General features: G+C 44.0%; 1 protein-coding gene across 7 annotated transcripts in view; it reads right to left on the minus strand.

Annotated features, from left to right (window-relative positions):
- KCNMA1 (potassium calcium-activated channel subfamily M alpha 1) overlaps positions 1-25,684 on the minus strand; it is a 1,226,483-nt gene that overhangs the window by 66,415 nt on the left and 1,134,384 nt on the right. For all 7 annotated transcript variants that reach the window (XM_069240804.1, XM_069240805.1, XM_069240803.1 and 4 more), the window contains 3 exons: positions 11,051-11,245; positions 6,813-6,931; positions 1,583-1,807 (listed from right to left, as the gene is read on the minus strand). In XM_069240804.1, coding sequence (XP_069096905.1) covers positions 1,583-1,807; positions 6,813-6,931; positions 11,051-11,245 — 539 coding nt within the window. The remainder of the gene's footprint in view (positions 1-1,582; positions 1,808-6,812; positions 6,932-11,050; positions 11,246-25,684) is intronic.

Here is a 25,684-nt window from a genome sequence, read left to right on the forward strand (position 1 = left end):
GACACCCATATTTACATGGTATAAGTAACAGCTGTGCACTGTTGGTAGTAAAGCAAACTGCTAACGTCATGTGGCAGTGACCACTGTGGAGTTACCTGGTAGAGACTTTCGAAGAGACACTTGCAAATGACTGATGTAGGCTTCATTGGCTGTAACAACCATAGAGTTAGCAGTGGCTGCCATGGAGTTAATTTGTAGTGACTTCCCTAGATATGCTTTTCAATGACCTTTAAGAGACTTACTTGATTGAGGTTGTCATGTACTTCGTCAGCAATGACTGCCATGGAGTTAACATCACCATGATGGAGTTCTTGGCAGGGATCATCAAAAACCTGCTTGGCAGTGACTGCTGTAGTGTTAGTTGACAATGTCTGGCGTGAAGTTACTTGCAGGGACTGCAGAGAGTTGCTTGGTAGTGGTTGATACAAACACTGCACTACCTTAAAAGACCTATACAAGTGAATGTCCTCAATCTTCTACAGAGTGAATAATATATTTTACACTGTGTGAAGGCTTACAATTGAGCAGTGTAATGTGACGTCATTCGTAAATATTACAGCTCATGGCAGGAATTAAACTTATTTAAAGTGAGAGAAAAAAAGATGGAACAATGCTAAACTCATTTCAGAAATACTCACAGGCTCCTAGTGACTCCCCCTTTTAAAAACACTAGTCACTAACAGCCAACTGTTTCCGTTAAGGATACTTAGGCGCGTCTGTTGCGCTCCGTGTTATATATCAGTATGCCAGAAGGTTTTCTTTGTTTCCTGTTTGTTCCTGCTCTTTCCTGCTCTCGTAAATATCTTTTGGCCCCGTCTGCTTCCTTGCTGTTGTGCTTAAAGAGCTGCAGGTGCTCAAAGGGAAATAACCTTGAAAAATCACATGTGGATTTGGACCCATCTGGCTCTGCCGTGGAGTAATTCCTTATTTGGTTAGCTGTGGTCTCGTGGACAGCTGCCTCAACACTTTGAGGATCAGCTGCTATTCAGCATGGATGTCTAATCTCAGCTGTTTTCAAAAGCACCTAAAATGGCCCGCAAGGCCTGTATGGAGGCTTGACATTCCAAAAAAATGAAACATGTATCGACAGGGACTTCGCCTTGGATCATCTTCTGAAAATGAAGACTTTCCTCACTTTCTGCCCAATTTTACCTCATAGGGCGCTCCCATGGACAGCATCACACTCAAGAGCCAATCATGAGTATGCACGGGAAGCATGTGCTGAAAGAACGGGAGTTTAGCTCCAGGCGCCTCTTTTTGTGCACGACCACAGAAAACAAGAATTTGAGAGTTGGGATGTGATTTAAAGTTTTTCCCCTCTCTAGGCATCAGCAGCTTTTTAAGGGTTTTATGGCAGTGAAATCAAAATGAGAAACACATGCAAATCATATATATGAATGGTAAGTACAAAACAACCAAAATAAAACTGATAATGGGAACTCCAACAGTGGGAAGAGTAAAGGAAGGAGGAAGGAAAATGTTATGGTTGGAAACACCAACGGGGGAGGATGGATGGATGGTGGTAAGAGTCTCACACACAGTGGGGAATGCGGCCATTCAGAGCCGGTCTTCTTGCACATACTTCTGTTTGTCTCGTGAGTCTCTGGCCTTGCTGCGGTTCTGTCGATTCGCTGATGCCGGGATGGAGTGAACAGAGGAGCTCTTCTTGCTCGAAGAGTGGGAGGAATGGGACGAATGTGATAGACTGGCCCGAGACTGTCCTGCATTGTGGTCAAACTGCATCAAACAGAAGATCAAGTCCGTAGGCACCATCTCAAACTCGTAGGGTGGGTTTGTGATCACATATCTAGAAAAGAGAATAGCTAGCTTTTCAGAAGGAGACATAAATGAAGGCATTTAAGGCATGACATCATTCAACTTCGACAATCCTCTATGTTCTTTGTAATAAGTAGTTATATGTTGACTGGGGTAAGGTTGACATGCAAAAATTCCAAAACAAATTTACTAAAATTTACTAAACAAAATGACACCAACAGGACAGCAACTCATTAAGGGGAACTGGTGATATGAATGCTTAAAGTGTTAAGTAAAAATAGTGCAAAGCAGCACACAGAGAGAATGATAGTCAATGGTTGTGGTAGAACAGGACCTAGGGCACCACTTGATGCTGATCCCAGTGGAGCATGGGTCAGATACACCAATAAAGTTCATCCTGGGAAAATATTATACCTTCTGACTTTAGTTTAAGTCCCAATCCTCCACAGGATTACACTTATAAAGCCCCCAGGACCTCAAGTTAAGCACTTTGAGACACACTGGGCAACAGGCAGAGTCCAGTACAGGTCTAGTTGCCACTGATCAGTTGGGCAGTTGCAGGAAAGGCCTCCTGTAGTTTGTTGTGTGCTAGTAGCTTGAACAGGAAGTCAGCCTTATAACCCTTGGGGTCCACTTCTTTGTCATGGGAGATAGCAGGTCTAGTTCTTTAAGGCTGGTCTCAGGTTACGGACAGCAGGTTCAGTCCACTTCTGATCTCCCTCAGGTCCAGGAGTGTTCTGAGGATCATACTGGGGGTGCCACATTTATGCCCAGTGTCAACCTGCGTGTAGGGGACTCTCCTGGCCACTCCTTAACAAATGGGGTTAAATGTTTAGAGGTGTGACCCTACCCACTTCTGCAGCACTGTCTGTGTGTTTTTCTGTAACCTATTCCACAGTAGCCCTATTTCCCTAAAATGCAACATGGCAGACCCTTTCTTCCTGTGGTCAGAGCTCCCTGTGCCCACCCAGAGGTGTGACTATGAAAATGAGCAAACCCTGTCTTGTGGTTACTCCAAACCAGTTCTTGGGCAGCTCTCCCTACCATTGGGCTTCGGACCTAGTTGTCTAGGAAGAGAACAGGGAGGAAAGCCTAGGTGTGAACTATATCTGTCAGTTATAGGATAAGCATTCTTTGAAGCTCAGGAAGGGCCCAGACTATCCTTCTCAAGGACGAGAAACACCTCTCCACACCCAAGCCCTCTGTCCACTATCTGGGAGCAATCCACATACTACCACACGGGGGTCATCAGCAGTCATGTGACGCTGGACCCTGGCCGAAAGGCCCCTTTGGCTTTAGGCAAGAAAATGACAATTTTCTAAAATTATCATTTCCATAATTGTAATATAAAATATGATTTGCCTATTAAATTGCATGTTTAATTAGCATCAAAATGAGTCACCCCCTGTCTCATTTTTCTAGCTGCTCCCAAACTAAAAATGAGCAATAAAAGATGTTATAGTGTAACCTGGTGTTTTTCCATGGGAGAGCCAGTCCTGCCACAGTGAAAAATGACTTTGGAGGCCAGGACATGTAAAACACCAATTATATATCCCCTACTTTTTAAATATCATGCATCCTTACCCTATGGCCATTTAAGGCCTACCTTGGGTGTGACTTATGAGTATTAAGTCCCAATCCTCCACAGGATTACCACAGGAAGGTTTAGGCCTGGCAGAAGTTTGGTAAAACTGCCTATGAAGGGTGCAGTGGCAGGCCTGGAGACATATTTTACAGTGCAACTTTAGTGGGTGGCACAAGAGTGCTGCAGCTCTCTAATAGCATTTAGTTTATAGGCCATGGTACATGGGGTGTGACTTACCCCATGCTTACATGCAAATTAAATATGCAAGTTAGGACCATGTAAAATTCTAACATGCTTCGAGAGGAGAGTCCTGCGGTCAGCAAAACAGGTTCAGCAAAAAAAGGAAGAAATCTGCGAGAATACCATGCAAGAGATGGTCATTTCCAACATTCTTGTTCCCCTTTTTGGAAGTAAATAAACTAAGGCCCATATTTATACTTTTTTAGCGCCGCGTTTGTGACATTTTTTGACCCAAAAGCGGCAAACTTAAAAAATACAATCGTATTTTGTACGTTTGCGCCGCTTTTATGCCAAAAAATGCCGCAAATGCGGCACTAAAAAAGTATAAATATGGACCTTTTTTTCAAAGTCGTACATTCAACAAACACATACACCATACATTCTACACATAGATGGATTTCCCACATGCCCCCGAGACACAACTGGTTGCTGGCTGCTAAACACACCTACAGCCAATTCATCACCCTCTTGCTGTCCCTCTCCACCCCACCACAAGGCTGGTGCAGCTAACTAGGCTTTTGTGTTTGCAGTCCTACCACACAATCATAGTGTAAATGTACACGAGAGGATTTCTCATCTCTTAATAGACTGTTCCTACACCCATTACTTAAATAATAATAATATATCCCTTCCCAGTATCTCAGTGTCAATTACCTACCAAGACTCAAAGTGCAATTACCTGTCTATGACAGGAAAGGGCCTGAATGACATAATCTATTTTGGCAAACATGAGTGAGCTAACAAATGCAAATATGGGTGTGTCCAGTAGGCTTCATGGAAAGATGTCCCCAACCAATCTGAACTGAATGTGTACAGCTCTGTTGGCTCCTTTTCTTATGGGATGCAGGTGTCAGGAAAGAATGGCATCTGAGCGTCCCTACTAAAGAATGCCCTAACACCTTGCCACCTGGTTCTTGGGACATTTATAACTGTGGGCGTACCTCCATATCCCTAACTGTGGGCCAGTTAGGGACTGCATACCCAGTAAATTAAATGGGAAATAGCACTGTTTGGAAGTCATGCATATATGTAGGTCATTTTGAAGCATGCTGGCCCAGACCTCCAAGACACCTTTCAATTATTAGGGGATATCAGTGAGTTATCCTGGTCTCACTAGGCGGTGTTCAGCAGCGCCACCTAAGTGGAACAACAGAAGCATGCAACAGTTCCTCTTTCACCATTCTAATAAGGACAACCACTCAAGTGGCCCAGTGCCTGCATTCACACATTTGTTAAAAACCGAAACCTACAACATAGTAATCCCTGGTTTTGAACATCATCCTGTCCTAGTGTTTACAGCTTTAAAGAGGTTGGAACTAACAGCAGTAGTTGCTATTCAACTCAGAAGCAGTCATTTAATTAACATCAGAAGGATGAAAGATTGAACCAACCTAGTGTGATTTGTACATGCATGCATCACACAACAGGCAATAAACCTAGTGAGCTGTTTTACGGATTGTGCCATAGGTCATTGCTGTAACTGAGTCCACACATTATCAAATCTCAGCCACACCATCATTAGAATCTGCTGTTGCCCTTCCAGGATAGGTATATCATGCAGCAGAGTCACTATCTGCATCTGCTTCACCTTTAGAAACTGAGATGATGTGGTTGTCAAGAATCCCCATGTGCATCTTTTTTGTAGTCTGTTTCCATGTTTTGGCTAATCAAAGCTTATCAGGCTAATGCTGTTGCCTTACCTCTGCCAGTCAGATATCACCAGGCCATTTCTCCCTCCTCACGGGCCAATCAGAATAATCAAGCTTCTGCTAATACCATGTGCCTGCCACCTCATGCTCACAGAGACTCGGCCACCTGTATCCCATACTTCCTGCCACTGCTACCTCTCCATCTTCACCAGTCAAAGGGTCTCATTCAAATTCAACGCCACCAACCATTAAACGACTGCTGCTGCTGTTGCCTCATCTTCACCAACCCAAGCACATCAACTCTGCTGCCACCTTAGTATTGCTGGAAGTCAAAATTTACTGAACAGCTGCTGCCTTCTGCTCTACTCCCAGAAACTTATCAGGCAACTGTTGCCTTTTTCTCTCTAACCGTAAAGGTTCGTTAGGTATGTAGTGCATGCCAGCTCCACCAATCAAACTAACCAAGCAGTGGCTGTCTCGTCAGCTCTATCAGTTAAAGCAAAGCAGGGTTCAGCATGTGTCTATCACCACTCACACACTTATCAACAAATAAACCACTCATCAAGGACATGTTGCTGCAACTAGTCAAAGTTCGTCATACCACTACTGCTCATTATCAGCACTTCTGAAAAGTTCACGACAGAACAGCTTCTCCACTTCTGAAAATCAAAGCTGATCAGGGTACAGGTGAAGATGTTGCCCGGATCACCAGGCACACAATCACCAACCTCACAATCTCTCCAGTGAAGATTCTTGGCAGTGCTGTGGTGTTGTTGCTCCTTTGCACGTGTAAATAAATCTGACGGCATAGACTGCTCATCTTTTCCTTCGCATGAGGGTCTCTCTCTAAACAGCCTAGGAAACTGTACAAATATGAAGCCTGGCACGCACAAGGGCCCATATTTATCCTTTTTTAGTGCCGCATTTGCGTCAGTTTTTTGCGCAAAAGCGGCGCAAACTTACAAAATACAACTGTATATTGTAAGTTTGCACCACTTTTGTGTCAAAAAGCGGCGCAAATGCGGCGCTAGAGAAGTATAAATATGGGCCAAAGTATCTAAGACCATCCATCAACTTACATTCACCTGTCTCTTCACACAGACACGCACACACAAACACATAGACAGATAGATAGACGCACACACACTGCACACCCTACTACATGGCCATTTATCAACGTAGTTCACCTATGTTATTTATTAAGGGATCTCTCCTATATATTTGGGATTTTAAAAATGACTCATTGCGTTAACATTGTGCACTCAACAATTTGTCTCATCTCTTGGCGCTGATAAATATTTTCCAACTCAATGGATCTCAGAAGAATGAAAGGTGAAGCGGGCTACAAAGTTACACATAGTTCTTTAAAATTGACGCATTAGTCCACTTAGCTATCAACTCTGGGATCAATTTCAATTCTGTCTGTTTATTTACCAATTTAACTTTTAGAAATTAAGTTTAAAACCTGCCATCTAAGTAATTATAGCTACATAAAAAAGCTACATGAAAAAGCTGTTGACATCAACTAACGACCCTAATAGAACATGCAGGGTTCGACATACCTTTTAGTGCATTGATGTGGTGCACTTAAATGTGCATCTCGCAATCTGTAGATCCCAAAGCAGAGCATGTTGTAGGTTTTCAGTGCTTTGCAGTACAGGTCTCCATAACATCCACCATCCTGAGAAAGAAAAGAAAGACTCAGGGTCCAGCAATGTGTTCACAGCAAATCTGCATTATTCCCTTGGGTCTACCTTTTTATTGCACTCTGCAATGCTTATCTCAAGACGGACAAGACGTAAGCAAACGGCGTATTTAATTAAACCACCAACGACTTTGTTTAATGTCAGTGCTGCTGCCAATCAATTTCTGGAACGCTTGCTGTAAAAGAGATTAGGAAACAGGGTGAGTCTCTGTGTTGATCTCTGTCTGTTCATTGTGGTTTAGTGGTGATTGCCCATCAGCAAAACTAGGGAGAGACAACTGCATAGAGCATGCAGAGACGGATTACTAACCCATTTGCTTTTCCACGTTTGGCTGCTCTCTTCTATCACACATTTAATAATGTTTAAATGCTGTTCGTGGAGTGTAGCTTGTGGTTAGTCAGACTATTTTTGTGACAATACCCTTCTCTTTTTCCTGAGTTTCTTCAATGTGGTACAGAGATTTTCCTTGACTTTTTGTAGTGTTCCTGTTTTAATGTAGAATGATGGAACTGCTGGAGTGTTTGAGAACCACATGACAAATCCAGACTAAGACCACTCCCTCCTTTCACCAATAGCTACAGCAATCATGTATCTGAAGTAGTGTGAATATCTCCTCACAGACATTTCGGTCGTTGTCTTACATCTCTCTACAAGTAAGGTTTAAGAGGCAGAGAGATCCTATCCTCAAACCCTAATGACGTTTTTGTTGACAGGACAGCAATCTTCGCCCATACAGTGACTGGGCTCTATGTACAATTGTCAACCCGGCCAATCGCATGAGGACGCGTTTCAGTTAGTGTTGTGTTTTAATGGATAGCACAATCATTCTTGGACATTTAGGCACATGCATTAATGGGGCAAGTGAGACGCAAAGACCCACTATACCTAGTTCTGTTGAGTGCAAAACCCGGACTGGCTGATACTAACCCCCCACGACATTGGTGACTAGACAGCTAAGCCAATGGCAAAATCTTGAAAACGTGGACATAATACAACAGGCTCTTTTGTGCAATGACTGGATAAGAGGGGGCCCTTGTCTACTAACCACAATTTCTTCGGAATGTGAGAGGAGGGTGATGGATTAGGCTGAATGCCAGAGTACTGCCGGGATTATAAATACGTTCTGATTAAAAAAGAAAGTCCAGGCAGGACCCTCATGGCAAGCATTGCCTGCGCCCCACTAACTTTCTATAAACCTTGCTTTGGCGCTCGCTATGGAGAAGGAGGTCTGTGCGGACTGTCCCGGCTCCGGAGCCCTCAGACAGCTCCTTTCCGATACCTTGCTCTTCGTGTTGGCTGAAGACGGCAGAACGGCACCTCCGAGAAGCAGAGGCGCTAACGAGCAAGGAGGAACAGATTTTAATTGCACGAGGAGGCTCTGGGGATGAGCAGAGCGCGGCCGCACAAATTAAGAGAAATGTAGGCTCAACAAACAGATGATTAAGCAGGTGTGATGTTCACAGTTTGGAGGTAGCAATTTCGCATGTCTTACTGTAGTTTTCTAGCCACGTTGACAGTCTGTCCCGGTGTTAATTAAAATCAGTACTGCACATAATAGTAGCAGAAATCGACAATGACAACACTCTCAACCACAGTCGCCTAAGCTATGGCGTTCTACCCGCATGGACAAATGCTTCAGCGCCCCTCTGAGGGGTAGTAAGCGCTATACAAATACAGTAAAACAGCACAATGAGAAAGTACAGAGCCATGGAGGTCCAGACGCTTGCAGTAAAATATCTGAAAAAGGAGAGACAGCAGTGAGACAGCCCTAAGTTTTGTGAAGAAATTGAAAATATGAGGAGTGCTCACAACAGAGACCCCAGCAATTCGGAGGGGGAAGCGAACTGCATAGCAGGTATTTACTCAGAAGAGCGCCCTGGGCGCAAAAACATTTGGCACCATCTGTTCTGCCGGTAAGTAATCTGGCGCACTGTTACTGCCCGTCAGATGATTACTAGGTCTGACCAGTCCTTGCAGCACTGGCCTTTGCACAGCTGTGTAAACGATAACCCGGTCACCACAAGCATGAACAGGAACATGATCTGCACCTAAGACCATTTACACAAACATGTAGCCGGACAGACCAAAAGCAGATTACTTTTCAGAAGGAGTTAGGCTGAGTGGTGTCCATTCTGATATGTAGTTCCCTGGTCCCTTTTCTAAAACGGCCCAAAGATGTTCATAGGCCCACCAACAGCGCTGCTTCAACGGGGATTGCCAAATAAGAAAGCTGCCACCTCATGCTGCTTTCGTCCCCAGCTTATACCTACTGTCTCTTTATCCTGAACTGGCTTGTTCTTTGTAATCCCTGCACTTTCCCTTTATCGCTGTTTGCCTTTCTTACTCGTCACCCTTCTTTCTATCGTTCTCTTTCTTTGGGTCAAGGAGTGATGACGAAAAAAAGACCTGGCTGCAAAAACGAGGTCGTGGTGGCCACCAACAGTAAACCACCAACATAAATTGAGTCTTGGTCAAAGCTCTTTATTGGGCATCACTGTCTCTCCTTGTCCATAAGGGATAAAAATAGATTTTCCTGGGCCTAGGTCAGTCCTGAAGCATGTGCACAGGGTACATTTAGCCAGGGTCGGACTGGGGCAGAAAGTAGGCCAGGGCACCAAAATAAATGTGAACCCACTAGTGATTGGAATAACTAAAAAAAGTGGTACATGTTTGGAAAATGGGGCAGTTTTGAACTTTTAAAGCCAGGTTGTATAGGTGTGTTGCAAGGTATGGAATACTGCATGGATTTTTGCTTGTTGCAGACAATGTTTATTTTAAGATCAGGAAACAAAGCAGTAAATACCGGCCTAGCAGGCAATAGCAGTGGCTCACAAATCGTCAGAAAACCTGTCCACACACTGACCTGTCAGACCAGCCCATCGGGCCCTTCCTGATTGCTCTATTGCCAATCCAACCGCGCATTTAGCTGTTCAGCAGAAATATCCTACTTTTCTTAACAGAAAACTACCCCTTTCTAGATTGGGCAATGCTTTTAAATATTTAGTCCTCTTGTCTGCAGTACTTGAACTATCTAAGAGTTATTTTTCAGTTGAGGTCTGTGAGGGGCTTTAGTCCTGTGCTGGAAAAGACAATATGCGTGCACCGGCTACAGGCCTGTGATCACCAAAGCAAGGCTGTGGGTGCAACATGGTTGCTTATTAAGAGCACAGATTGACTTTTTCCACACTCTAAAAACACACTGCCTGCTGTGAGCGGGACTGAGATAGTTGGTATCTATGTGACTGCTGGCCAGAGGGTGCATAGGATAGCTATCTGGGCAGTCAGTATTGGGATGAGACTAAAGCAGCCTCCTTGCACACTGCCTGGATGCACTGGTGTTACCTGAAGCTTCTGATGCCTTTTGTGCTGATATTAATGAGACCCAGATTTATCTTCCCCAAAACCTGAATAGCAGGCCCAATAAATGTCTCTGCGCTCATGAGACTTCCTTGAAAAATCTAGACAGGAGGGAAACTCCCAGAAGGTGATGCTACTCTTGCAGGAGCTGTGCATAGCTACGTAAAGCCTTGTTAGATAGCAGGAATGGTTTGGCTGGGCAAAATCAGCTCTTCAAGATCTTATGAGAAGTTGGACGCAGTCTACTAGAACTATGGGCGTGCACTAAGACCTGCACCCTCTACACCCCTCATCCTGAGATCTAGATCAGTGGTTCCCAACCTGTGGGCCGGGGACACCTGGGGGTCCGCGAAGCCTCAACAGGGGGTCCGCGGCTGCATAAAAAATGTAATAATATTAGGTCCCAGCTATCAGTATTGACTCAGTGGGGGTCCCCCGGTTCCAATAATGATTCAGTGGGGGTCCCCGGGCTCCAGTATTGATAAAATGGGGGTCCACAGAAGTGAAAAAGTTGGGAACCACTGATCTAGATAATTCCTTGAGTGAGAGGCTGTTGACGTCCTGGTCAATATACGCTGTGCACTGTTGGCTAGGTGCACTTCCAGTATTAAGCCAACAGGGCAGTGCCATTGAACCTTGAATGTCCTTCTGGCATCTGCTAAGTCAATTATATCCTGCCAGCACCAAGAGCAACTGCTGATCTGAAATTTTCGGATCCTTTCCACCATGCCACTTACCCCTAGGTCCGCGAATGGTCCGTCATATAGAGCCAACTGTGCCACCCGACACCGGTCCCTGTTTGCAAGGGTCTGCGGCGTGCTGTATCCCCCCCTCAAGGCGTTCTCCTCAGCGATCAGGGCCTCGAGCTCCGGCGTGGCCCCACCTGTTACCAGTGTCCGGATGAGGGTAAGGATGTTGTCATTGAAGTACGTCTGCGAAAAAAAAGATGGAGAGGTCATTAAGCAAACACCTTTAAAGTATCAGTTATGAAATCTAAATTACAACTTTTCGTGTTTTCTGCCTGTTCGGCTCGGCTGTCTCTCTAAATCATTTTCCACTGGAAATGAAAGGACAGCAGCCTCCAATTACTCTGTTATCTTTTGTCCCATTAGGCTCCTACACTTGAATTCTTCGCTTAAAATACAGATTCCAACTCATATTTATTAAAGAACATCAAAACATGAATGATTTATAGTCCCTCGTAATTTGCGCCGGCGGTAAAACGATGAGTTTGGCGTTTCCCGACTGATCAGACGCTTTAGGAAAGGAATTGTACGATTCAAGCCACATTTGAAGCTCCCCGGGTCCAGAAAGCCGCTTCAGCTCGTCACCAACTGACGTGGGCGCTGCTTCTGTCCTGAAATGTCGTTCCTTATTACAGAAGCTGGACTCTAGCCGTTCAGCCAAAGTGCTGCACTAAACATCTCATTACCGGACCTGACAGCGTGCAGACGCCGGTGTGTATCAATTAAACATTGGGATTTCATCTCGGATAAATGTGTGATGAGTCTGCGTTCCTAGTGGCCCTTTTACAAAACTCCTGGGATAGGGTAAGTGTACTTTATTAGGATAGGTTTGTTCAGCGCTGACATTTTACCGGCCTTGCACAACAATGGGCCTTTTAAATATTAATTTGGTGCCACAGCCAATGACTTTCAAGTTCATTTAAAAATACCCCAGTCCGGCAGGGCTAGCTGCCTTTGATGTGGAGCAGCGCGGAGCCGGCGCGGCAGGCCACGCTGCGTGAGTGCTTCCGACCCCAACGTCATGTGTCTTGGCCGATAAAAGGGAAGGCAGACATGGCCGCCCCTGGGGAGAACTAGGCCTGCAATTCCATTTCGACCAGTGCCACATCGCATTGCTCGTCCCTCTTTTCACATGGCGGTTATATGCCGCAATCACCGACTCCGCCACCTCATTTTAGGTGACATTGTCAAACGTCAGCTTCTGAAAATGAGCTTCAGAGAGGGAAGCTACTTTCGGTCTGTGGCGTGGAGTTGCGGTGAAGTGTGCCTCCAGGGCAGCTTGCCTTGATGAAGGCTGTCCTGATAATACGGTAGCGCCGCCGTGCAGGTGGTGTATTTAAGGGCAGCACTTAGTTTCCCACCTTATACTCACGTTGCTTTAAACGGAATTCTTCCCCTTTGAGAACAAAAGATAAGAAGTTATTTCAAAAACATGTGTGTAGCTTATGTTCGGTCTTTCCTCCCCAGTGTTGAGCCAGAATACACGAGTTTCGTCTGAGCAGCAATGACGTTTTTAGGGTCGAGCCTGCGTCGCATGCAAATGCGTATCGCTTGTGAGGCGCTTTAGGAGCTAGAAAAGGGCTCGGAGCCCCGTCCACGTCAGGTCAGTGTCTTTCATTGGTTCGTGGGCTTGCCTGATAAAATTTGCTTGCTTTCATTAGTGGAAGGCACACATTAGTGGAAGGGTGGTTAGCCCTCCTTGAGCACAGCGACCAAGTACTGAAAACATGCGTGGCTCGCTGTTTCCCGTCAGGTTTGTGGACTACTTTTTCTCTATTTTCGCAGCAGGATCTCGCTGGGCAGAAGTCGAGCGCTTTGCATAATATGATCCTGTTACATAGTTAATTGCACTTTTGCCGGTTATGTACATAATTGCACTTTTGCCGATAGGTTGCATTACGAGTGAACTGTAGCAGCCCGATCGTGCAGTTTTTTTTTTCTTTCAATGTGGCAAGAAAAATTTGGTTGGGAGTTTACAACTGGTAATAGCTGTAACTCGGACAAATACGAGACCCTAGTGCATTGCAAATGCTTGTTTCCTTATGCCATCTCAAAATTAATATCAGACAGCAAGGTTGACCACTGATGATTAAGGACCTATTCTCAGCTGCCACCGCATATTCTGATGTGTGATTTATCTAGTGTTCTATTTAAAGCTCCGAGTGCACCAATGGCTAGGGCTATGCTATATACAAACCATTAATACATGAATAAATAAAATAATAAATAATTTGTATGGTCTAAATGTATTGAACAGACCTGCATATGCACAGCAGGGACTCAGTGTGCTTGGGTCAAAACCACTATCTGGAAATTTTGGTTAGCAGGACAAAAGTGACATTTAAATAAAAGTGTGAGAATTCTAAAGGGGAATGTGCAAAAAAAACTTACTTGCCTATGGGGAACAACTGAATTTCACACTTTTATGGCTAATACATATTTGAGAATTCGCTTTTTTTTTAAATATATGAGTTTATATTAAAGAAAAAATCAAAACTAATGTTCCTAAATGAGGAAACAGTTCGGGTGGAAAGGGATTGTCTTGCCTGCAGTTGAATATTGTATCCTTTGAAGAGTTGTGACCAGTTGCACTACTTCAAAATAGATTTTTAAGTGGCCATATTGAAAATGAAAACGCATTCCTAGGAATGGAGACATATATTAAAACAAATATGAGCTCAACTGCACTGGTACATGGAAACAATATGGCAAAAAATATCACAACCACTAACCATATTTGCAAAGTTTTTTTTTACCACAAGTAAGTGTGTCCCATTACTGGAAATTCAGGAGTAAATGTGGCCCACCCTCGGAAAAGTATTTTTCAATCATGCCTTCCAGGGTTAGCGAGAACATTTGGTTGATGTGATTCTGCAAGCACTCTGGATGAATGGAGCCCTGGTGTGAAGATCCAGAAGAGTCAACACCTGCCGATGCATTTGCAAACGAGCCGATTCCGGGAATCATCTTGTTTGCTACAACAAAATAATTTTGTACATCTGGTCTCTAAGTGATGATACCAGTATGATGGAATGCACTTGTGCAGCACAATTCTGGCAGCCGAGTCTATTGAAAAAAGGTCCATACAGTCATATCTTCAGCTGTACATGGTAAAAGCTGTCAGTGTGAGTCACTGAAGTGTTCTTGGCCAGGGAATGCCTCTTCTAAACTCAGACCCCCTAATTCAACAACTAGAAAACCAAAATCAATGTTGTGACAGTATGGAATACATTGTTTAATTGGCTGCACATTTAAAACTACCCATATCTGTAGAAGAGTAAAGAAAAGTTCCAGTTTAACAAGTCTGTTATTTAAATAGCATTGGGGCCAAAACCGGTAAGACTTTCAAGCGCTGAAATCTCCTTATGTTAGGAAACTTGAGCATGGTGACAAATTGACAGAAATCTCGAGGGTGGAGACAACAGTTAAAAAAAAGAGACCAACAGTATAAAGGAATTACACAGGAATTGAATCAAAATGAAGTTTTATTGATTGACCAAAAAACAAAGGCTTATGATTGAATATGTTGCTATCACCATTCGCTTGGCCATTTAACCACCCCAACTGCTTAGATGAAGGCTATTTTGAGGGGAGTTTAGAGATCAGTGAACCATCCTTAATCCATCAAAAGGCTCCTACCTGAAATGCATCAACTGTTGAAGAAGGCAAAACAGATGTTCTCCACTCTGCCTATAAGCAAATGACCAACGCTTGAAACAGACGTCAGCAGCCTAGTGCAGTGTTCTAGGCACAAACTAGGCATATGATGCTTCAGAGATTTGCTTCACTGCAAAGTTATTTGTGCAACTTAGTTGTGAGGAATTCCCCATATTCTCAGTTTTGCCGCTGGCAAGGATAGTCTGAAGAAACATTACGGCCCTGATTTATACTTTTTGGTGCAAAACTGCACTAACGCAGTTTTGCACCAAAAAGTTGCACCTGCTTGCACCATTGCTGTGCACCAGCCAGGCACCATATTTATGGAATGGCGCAAACCGGTGCAAAGGGTGGGCTAGCGTAAAAAAATATGACGTTAATCGGGTGGTGCTGGCGCTATGGATGAAGGGGGTTTTGCACCAAAAAATGACGTTCGGCAGGTTAGAGTAGAAAAAAAAGACTAACCTGCCTAGAGTCATTTTCCACATGACTCCTGTCTTAGAAAAGACAGGTGTCATGCCCACCCCCACAATGGCCAACACAGGGGACCAGTGTCCCCTGGGCATGGCCTTTACACCCAGTGCCATGTAGGGCGGTCCATTTCAGGGCCCCCCATGGCACTTTAAAAAATAAAATGCAATATTTACCGGTACTTACCTGGGATGAGGCCCCTCATCCTCTGCAGTCCCTCTGGTGTGGAGGGAGGTGTCCCAGGGTCTGGGGAGGGCACCGGTGGGCTTATTCTATGGTGTTTCACCATGGAAATAGGCCCACAGGTCCCCTAACCTCTGCCCTGACCCATGCGTTAAAAAATGGGGCAAAGCAAGCTTTGCACCATTTTTTGACCCCTCCCGGGAACCATTTTAGCACAGGAGTATAAATATGGCGTTAAGGCCATAGGGTCATTTTTTGCACGGGAACGCCTACCTTGCATCTCATTAAGGCAAGGTAGGTTTCCACTTCCCAAAAATGACTTTAACTCCATAAATTTGGCATTAGACGGGTCTAGCGCCAAAGTATAAATATGGAGTTAGTTTTGCACCGAATTAGAGTAAAAAAAATGATGCTAATTCGCTGCAGAGTATAAATATGCCCCTATATATCAAAGTAACAACAATGAACACCAAAATCTGCTAAATAATGTAAAGAAAACAAAATATTAATGTGGAGGTTATTGTGGTTGAGTGCTTGAGAAGCGAGTTGCCTATTATGATTGTTATTTTAAAAGTTCCAGAGGTTCCTCAACATTAAAGGCAAGTGATTATTAGGGATGACACTTGAAATTATGAACCCACAACATATGCTCCATTCCCTCTCCACTGCCTCAAACTCACAGTTTGTTTGTTGGTAAGAATATAACATGGTGTGAACTATGTGGTAACTGTGGAGATGCAGAATATTATGCTGGAAGGAGCAAGCAGTAAGTGGAGAAAACCCTTTTTTGGATGATTACCACATTGAGCTATCTGCTGTATGTTACTGGTGAATTAATATGGATGCCTTATTAGAAAAGCAAACTCTCCTGTTATTAGAATCTCCCGATACAGAACCGTACAGTACAGTTGTGTCTCCTACATAACCCACTACTAGAACAGGCTGGGAATACGTGAAAAAAGACCTGCTTTTCTTGCTGTACAATAAGACAGCATGTTTTGATGGCAAATCTCCTCCTGATCGCGTGGGAGCCATCATGCCCACACTCCAGTCTCATCGGCTCGTCATTCCCAGTGTGAATGTTTTGAGGGTGGTTGTTGCTGATGATTATACAATCAGTTTGTAGATTGCAATTCAGGCCTTGCCTTGTCATACTGTTTTTCTTTATCAATTAAACCATTTCATTTAGATTGAGAAAAATATTTAGCTTCGCATATAAAACCCGGGAAAAAAAGCCTTGAGAAAGAAAGTGTTTAAAGACGAAAGATCTTGAGATGTGTGAATTAGTTGGGTTCTCCAAATATACCCAAACCGGGGGCTAGATTTACTAAAAGATTGTATTACCCTTGCATCGCGCAAGGTGATGCAAGGGCAATGCAATCTTTAAGTCAGATTTACAGAGCCAATCAAAGCCACCTTATCTTGCATGGCTTGGTAAATGCAGAGTAACGCAAGGCAGTGCAAGTTGCTGCTGTGCGTTCCTTAGCGCCAGGAAGGCGTTACATGGGTGAGAAGTGGGCTTTCTCATGGATCTGTCTACCCATGCTTTTTGCAGCATTCACAAATTTACCAAGACTGGTAAACCTGAGAATGTATCAAAATTGTACCTTCCTGATAGAGGTGCAAATAGGAGAAATATATTTATTTCCTCTTGTTGTTTCCTCTATGTAGAAACAGCAAAAAGTCTCTAAGAATACATTTTGTGCAAAAGGGTTCCCGTTCTTGCACAAAACCAATCCTGCCTGCTAAGCAGCCACCTCTGCACCATGGTTCGAAATCCAAAGACTGGTCAGATAGATGTCTGACACCTACAGTGTTCTGCTTTTTGGGTTCATGAAGGCACCAGGTCAGGCAGTATCAATTTGCTTTCCAATGTTTTACCATAAATATCTGGAGCTATTTTAAGGACCGGGAACCTGGCATATTCTTTTGTGTGCTGAAACATCTCAAAGGGTTGAAGTACCCTTCTGTAGTTTTGTTTTTCTGCAAAATAGTGATGACAGTAAAATGATTGGTTAGTAGAAGGGCATTTAAAGCATTTTCTCTGCTTTGTGCTCCTCAGTTTTTCTAAAAAATAATTGGGACCCATGAGATAGCGTGGCCTATTTACTATACAGATTCTCTGACATAGGAACTCCCTATCACACAGGTGACCCTACTCAGATTGGAACATTTCCTCACAAGTGAGGAGCAAGTCCTATTATGTAGCATGCCACCATTGGATGGGTGAGGGCTCAGCATCCTTTTAACAAAATAGTCTAAGAATTGTAGGTTTGCTCTATGTGGACACCACAAGGCAACAAAATCAACTTAAAATCAAGTCAAAAGGGTTGCTACATTGTTTCTTTCACTTGAGTGCTTTTGGTATGTTCAGTACGACATGTGTCAGTAGAGCAGTGCAAGGGGTTCGACAATGCTACCTCAGTGACAAAGGGCCTACCTTGGTATGTTCTGATTTATCTGTTGCAGTCTCTATGGGCATTTGTCAAACGTGGATCCAAGCCCTCTCTCGTTTCACTTATTCTTTGATGATGCGGTGTAAACATTATACAAAATCAAAGCTGACGTTTTTCTACAGGTGAAGAGGCGCTGTTGGCTGAACTATGTTGAAAAAGCTTCAGACCACAAACTATTCTTTTATATAGTTGAAGTCTTTGAATAGGGTGGTGGTCCCTAATATAGAACTTGACCTAACCCTGAATGGAGGGGCCATATGTTATGTGTCACTAAAATACCTTAAAAATTGGCAAGATCTGAATTAATTTTAAAAGCGTTTGTGCTTCTTGAATTAGTGGCTAAACATTTAAAATAATTGTTTTATTTTTTACCTACACTCTAATGATCCAGGCTGTTCTCTTGATTGCACACTTGATCTTTTTAAATTCATTAAATTTTAAAATGTGATGTTTCTATGAACAGAAGTGACTTAAATCTTCATTTTGTCCCCTGCACTCTAAGGGCCAGATGTATCAAAGACCCGGTTTGCATTTCTTAAATAAAGAATTTTAAGACATCGCTATTTGAAAAATGCAAAATGGGATGTAAGAAAATAGCTTATCCCTAATAGTGATTTCTTAAAATTTGCAAACGCTATTAGGGAATGCGACTCCATTCATCCCTATGGGCCCGAAGGCCTAAAGGTGTGAATGGTTTTGCATTTCTCAATTTGCAAATTCCTGTCAGGAATTCGCAAATGAGGATGCAAATCCAAGGGTGTTGGAGGCCTAAGGCCCCCTTTGATGCATCCCCCCAGAAATTGTGCACATGTAAAGCGCACATATTCACAAAGGGCATGTGTGCGCTACATGCCACTTTTAAAAATGCATTTTCAATGTATTTTTAAAATTGCACATGATTACCACCAAATTTGAATTTGGGATAATTACATTTCCTAAATGCCCAGTTCACATTTAGTAAATGCATGTTACGTGGGCTTTGGAAATCGCAAATCGGAATTCCCGATTTGCAATTTCCTATTTAGGCAACCGCAATTTGCGATTCCCTATTCGAAGTCGCAATTTTAGGGAATCGCTAAAAATTGTGATTCCCTAAAATTGCACTGCATTGCCTTTCATACATTGTGAATGGCGTTTCTGCATTCACAAATGGTGGAATTGACTAATTGGCACCGTTCGCGGATGCAAAATCCTTTGATACATCTGGCCCCTAGAATCTAACCTAAAACCGGAGATTAAAAGACAGAGACACATTCCAATGCAATCTTATTATTTAATGGACACCCATGTTTAGTGTGTTTCCGGGACAATTAAATATAAGTGCATACCATAACATGTTCCTTTATTAAATACTGGTGCCTAAAGCAACGAGAAGGCTTGGCTATGGGATGCTCATACTTCATGGAGGAGCAGTGAGGGGGAACCTCGTAGTCGAAGGTCACCCCTGCCGGTCCACCGACTCAGTGCTCCATTCTCCTCCTGACGCAGGCGGTGAGGGTGACCTTTGATGAATGTGTGACTACAAGGCTCCCCCTCTCCGCTCATCTATGAAGTATGAGCATCCCTTAGTTAGGGACCCTTTATTATGAAGGAAAAATCATATGATTGAAGTAACCAGAAATTAGCGATTTGGTATTGTATGCATGTGCACAGAGAAAGTGTATATGTGCTGTGATTAGGGAAACAGATAGGGTCACAGTGGGTCTTTTAGGTCCTGAAGAAAGTCCCAGGCCCCCTTGGTGGGCCGACTAAGGACTGAAACATGTCAACCTGAGTTGGACATGAGTATCATAATTAAGCCTCATATGTCCCATTACATATTTTAATCCTCCCTCCACCGCCTTTCAAAAAAATTAGGTTGCCCTTTTGGTAGGTCATTGGCATTTTTAACTAGATCCCTCCCTTTCCTTGACTCTCCCTAAACTTTTCCTCAGTCTGTTGACAAGGAGCTTGCCTGCATTAGAGAATGCTTTGGGGAGCTCAGGATGGCAGATGATGAAGCATGACACCTGGGGCGGGGGGCGTAATGCCATGCCGCTATTTTTAAGCAAATGCCTGTTGGGTCCCATAGTGAAACGTCTGGATATTTGATTTACCAATCTCTCACATAAAATAGTGGCTCAGCCCCTAGTCAGGGCTTATGCGACAGGGGCAAGTTTGTCTTTGTGTGTCTGCATTCAAATGTCAGTCACATTTTTCTACAGTAAAGTATACAGCCTGGACCAATGCATCAGCCCACTTCAGACATGGGCTCTCCCATCCTATGAGTGATGGAATTTTGTCTGATCCACATAAAAAGAAATGTACTTCGGTATCAGGGCTGGCAAACCAATACTTTACTTTGCCAATGTTTTTTTAAATCATTTTTAAAAAAGTCAGTTACAGTAATTAAAATCCAATAGAGCTTTTTCTTTTCACCAGTATAAATCATATTTTCCAATGATGTGTATTGAACTAAAAAGGGTTGCTATACTTGTTTTAAGTACACTCACCAGATTCAAAGCATCTATATTCTTCTCTTAAAGTTATAGATGTTTGTTATCACAGCCAACAAATCAAGCAAATCGCTATGTGGAGGGAAACTGATAATGAATGTCAAGAGAACACTCTCTATGTCTAAGCTAATACCTCTGCTTAACGTGCCTCACTGCAACGTGCACTGGCACTTGCTAGAACGTACAATCCTACACTCTAAAAAATAACATAAAGCTATGAAGCAGTTATATACACACACACACACCGCACTAATGTCATGACACCGAGGACAAAAAGATGCACATCCACAAACTCGGATTTGTGTACAAGATAGGAGGAACTGTTCCCAGTCTTCTAAAAAGTGGTGCGGCCTTAAGCTATGGTGAACTCCCATCAACGTGGCTGCAAACTGGATTACTGAGTGAAATGTTCATCACTGACATGCGATGTTACCTGCAGAGTACAGTGGCGTAGAGTGAAGTGGTTTAGAGTGGAGTGGAGTGGTTTAGAGTAGAGTGGCATACAGTGGAATGCTGTAAAATGACAGATGGAGTGGTGTCCTGTGGAATAGTGTAGAGTAGCGTAGAATAAGTATAGTTTTGGCTGTAACTAACTAAAGCATCAACAGAGACAGCAGATAGGGTAAACACAACATAAATGGAATCTGTATGCTGGTGTTGAAAGTAGGAAAGCATATTGCATGTCCAAGAATAATACCGAAATCCTTATAAAATAAAATAAAAAGTGCAATGCAAAAAGAATAAAGGCGAGGAAGAACATATGTATTTGATCCATGTACCAGGGAGGAGCTAATACAAGAAAGGAAGGGAAGCCTTAGGGACTAAGCAATCGAAAGGTTGTAATTGAGAGTGATAACAAAAACATTAATGGGAAGCTGTGGGTGGGTTGTAAGCCCACTGAATTGAAAACAATACATCTCACAACACAGCGCTTGCACTCTGTAAGCAAGACCTAAAAACAACATGAAATGAAAGCTGAGATGGGCCTCGTGGCCTTAATACTGAACTGGATTACATTTTTGGACGATGTGCACAAGCAAAATGTCAATCATAGAGCGTGGTTTCACTGTCCATGGTGTAACATACCTTTCGGAGCTCCCAAGACACCTGGAGCCCAAGGCCTAACAACCCTGATTAATTGTGGAATCTAGCCCAGAAATGGGAGGGACTTGTTCTTCCAGAAAGTTCGCTGCCGGAGAAGGAGACTACTGGGATTTGGAGGCAGCGAGAAAAGTGTGTGGTGGCTGGCATCGGAATAGTTGGGAGCTGCAACGGTGCACCGACTGTCCCAGAGGAAGACTGAGGCAGTAGGTGTGAAAGTACGACCCATGCCGCAATGAGTACGTCGTCGGCCCTGCTCGGGAACTACCAGGGCTGGGAGAAATCTCGAGCGAGTGCTAACTCTTGCACGCAGATATCACCCACCCTCCTTCCCCCTCCTTAACCTAGACAGATCCTGTGGTAGAGGGAAAGGCACCAGGTTTATCTGGCCCCGAGCGAACTGGATGCCTGACGGTGAACCAGCATGTTTACCCAGCCACCCCTGTAGGAGATAGCGCTGCAAGGTACATATTGGTGATTGAAGACGAGGAGAGACTACTGTGCAACTTGGGGAGAGGAGCAGGAAATTACATTAAAAAAGGGGGGTCATTGCTAAGCCCGACAGGACTCAGACTAAATACAGGACAGGAGAATAATTATACTCCAGCCCGAAACAACTCAGGTTGCATAATCGGGGGTGATAAACGATACAGCACAATTCAAAGACAACAGAAGAGGCTGGACAGGGCCTATATTATGACAAACATTTCGCTCCTCTTGGTGCCCAGCTGTTAAAGGAAACGAGGCGCTGTGGATGTCGGAAGGACTGCCGCCCACAAGAAGAAATCCGTGACACAATGTGGGAGCAGTTCATCCCCTCCCCCCAACATAAACTCGCTTTGCATGATCACTCCCTGAGGGCACCGAGGTAGGGAAAGAGAAGTGCCAGGGAGAATTGTCTTCCTGTTATTTTAATTGGACTAAATTGGGCATGGAGCAGGACTTGGTGAGAGGTATTGTCAGCGGATCGGAGGCTGACTAGGTGATACTCACAGTGAGTTTAGAGACTGGATTGGCACTCCCTACAGGAGCAACTCCCTATTGGAGGAGACTCGTGTGTGGTATTCTCACAAGCTAACAGGATGGTATGGCCCTACACCGGGAAAGGCACCCCCTTGGGTGGAGAGACAGGGGGCGTAGAGACAGATGGAACAGGAAAAGAAGATGCTGACTCTCTAGTGACGCATACGGAGGCCATCCTACAAGCGAGTAAGGACAGCAAAACCTCCATAGAGGCCCAATTAGTGGCGATGGTAACTGAAGTGGGACTTCTAAGGGACGACCACTGAAAACTGACAGACCGAGTAAAAGAGTTGGAGGATAAACTGGGTGTAACTCAGCCTCAAGTCACAGAACTCACATGGAAATGTGCTGACCTTGAGAAAATAATGCAGCAGTTGGCAGGCAGACTGGAAGAGGCAGAAGTTGCGACACCATAATGTGAGGGCACACAAAATTTCATCTTATGCTTCGCAACCAGGAGCCAATCCTAGGCCGATAATAGCAAGACAAATGGACTTTAGAGACAGAGACAGTGTTCTCCAGCCAGCTAGACTGCATGGCCTGTGGTTCATAGATGGAAATTAAGTGCATCTGTTACCAGACTATACAAACCTAATTTAACGTCAACAGGAGCATTTGTGCCTGTCAAGAAGGTGCAAAGACAACTGGATCTCAAATACTAGCTTATCTACCTGGAAAAACTACAGGTGGAACTGGAAGGGAAGACACACTTCATGCTGAATGAGCAGAATGCCTGGGCATGGGTGGAACATCGAGGTCTATGGTCGAGGCCAACACTGAAGGCGACAAGGGAAGATGATGCAAACCTGCATCTGCGAGGTGACGGAACAACAAGGGGAAGAAAAGTGCTTCTTCCTTCACCAAGGCACAGATGAAAGCAGTGCAGAAGCAGACCGTTAAAGACCTGAAACAACACATGGAAATTCTCACTGACAATAGGTGGTGGGCCCTTTCCTTAGAAAGTGACGTCAGCAGCACAAAACATACTGACACATAGAATGAAACAGAAGATGATCAGCTGCCGGTGGTAATACCCATGACATATGAACATTTGGGGTAAGGAGTGAAGGTGGGACAAAGAGATTGGAATTGGTCAGTCTTGGAAGTGGCCTTGCGGACCGTGCTCAAGAGGAGTTGCCAAGATGTAGAGACATGACCTTGGAACTGCCTACATTGAGTGCTGAACCAAGCACAATCGGAATGAGAGGCCGGCAGCCATGCCCTAGTGACAATTTCAGAAGATGTATCTTACTGTTTTGGTTTGGGGTTCACACATACCGTAAGTTTGGGGATGGTGGTCGGTTAAGGAATCACCATACAGTAAGGAAGGGAGGGGGAAAGTTTAGGAAGCTTCCAATACACCATGACACACTGGAAATTGGGACATATACTCAGAATGCTGCACAGGGGTCTTGAACCCGGATAGACACACGTTACCTACATCCACCATTACACATCCACAAAGTCTAACCATGTTAACATGGAATGTCAATGGCCCGGGCAATAAGATAAAGCAGAGCCTGATTTACAAAGCGCTTAATAGGCTAAAACAAGATGTGGTGTATTAACAAGAATCTTGCTTCATTGATCAGCAGCTCTGTAGCATGGGGAGGGGACGGTAATGAATAAGAGGGTGGGTACAGTACACCTCAGGCTCACGAGGGGTGACAATATTAACCAGGAAAAGACTCACCTTTCATGATAAGGGAACCTGGATGGATGCACAAGGATGCTACATGGCGATTTTGGGAGAACTAGAGGGAGAGAATGTATTGTTGGTTAATGTCTATGTTCCCCTAGGGCTCCAGACGGTTGTGCTAAGAAAGATGAGCACAATACTACTTGAGGCCCCTTCAGCAAAGGTGCTGCTGGGAGGAGACTTTAACTTGGTATTAGATACAACAAGAGACAGGGTGAGTAAACGGGCAGAGGGGGAAGCGACTAGAGGAAAATTGGAAGGCTTTGCACAGATGCTGGCCCTATAAGACATATGGAAGAACCTCCATCCTGAAGATAGACGGTACACATTTTACTCTGGGACAGGTTCTATGCATTCCAGATTGGATTCGTTTTTCTCCACAGGTGAAATATTTAGCTAGGGGCCGCAGTGACCACTCTCCACTTTTGATTGTGTTAAATCTTAAAATACTGAGACCTAGACAGTTGTGGAGAATGGAGACTGGTGTCTCACTGACAAGCAAGAAATGAAACACTTGAATAAAGCCTCTAAATACTTCTTTGTGGAAAATAAAAACACTGTGCAGAGCCCTGTAACATTATGGGAGGCATATAAACCAACAATAAGAGGTGTTATCATTTCAGGGAGATAAGAGATAAGAGGGAAAGACATGCTGAATTGGCCACCTTGGAGGACAAACTGATGCGCCTGAAAAGGGAATATGCGGCAACTAGGATTCAATCCAGTAAAAGAGCTGAAGACGGCTGAATATCAGGCGCTGGCAAAACATAAAGGCAGGACATCTTATATGGCAAAGCAAAAAAGAAAAATAATAATATGAAGGGGGAACAAAACTGGCAAATTGCTTGCATGGCTGGGAAGTAAGGAGAGAGACAAAATGACAGGGAGATAAGGAGAGATTCTTGGAGTACGTTCAGGGCTAGTGGTGAAATAGCAGATGTATTCGCTAAACACCCAGAACACTTTTAGTACTCCCATAAGTACACCCCTGAACAAGAAGCACTAGCTTCCAAAATGACTGCCCCATAGGAGGACTTTGGGAGGACCAAAGAAAAGTCCTAGATGCAGATATTATGGTGGACGGGGTTTTGACAGCACTGAGACAGATGCAGAATGGGAAAGCCCCGGGACCGAACGGCTTCCAGATTGAACTATTTCAAAGGCTGCAGAAGCAAACTGTGGCCCTGCTTCATGCACCGTCTATGAAAGCATACTAAGAGGAGAACCTGCCAGACAACATGCGAACCGCAGTGGTGGTGTTGATTCCGTAGGCAGGTGAACCTCCGGAGCTACGATTCCTATAGACCCATGTCACTGATTAATGCGAACATTTAAATTCTGGCAAAACTATTGGCAAACAGACTGAAGACTGTAAAGACAGATTTCCTCGACAAGGACCAGAAGGGATTAATGCCGGTCCTCTCAAGCAGGCTGAACTCATGCGCCTGCACAATAATCTAGAGTTGGCTAGTGAGTTTCCAGCTGGAAAATGAGTTTCCTCTTTGGAGGCCAATAAAGCTTTTGATTCAGTGCAGTGGGT

Source organism: Pleurodeles waltl, chromosome 6 (assembly GCF_031143425.1).
Source record: "Pleurodeles waltl isolate 20211129_DDA chromosome 6, aPleWal1.hap1.20221129, whole genome shotgun sequence".
Taxonomy (NCBI): domain Eukaryota; kingdom Metazoa; phylum Chordata; class Amphibia; order Caudata; family Salamandridae; genus Pleurodeles; species Pleurodeles waltl.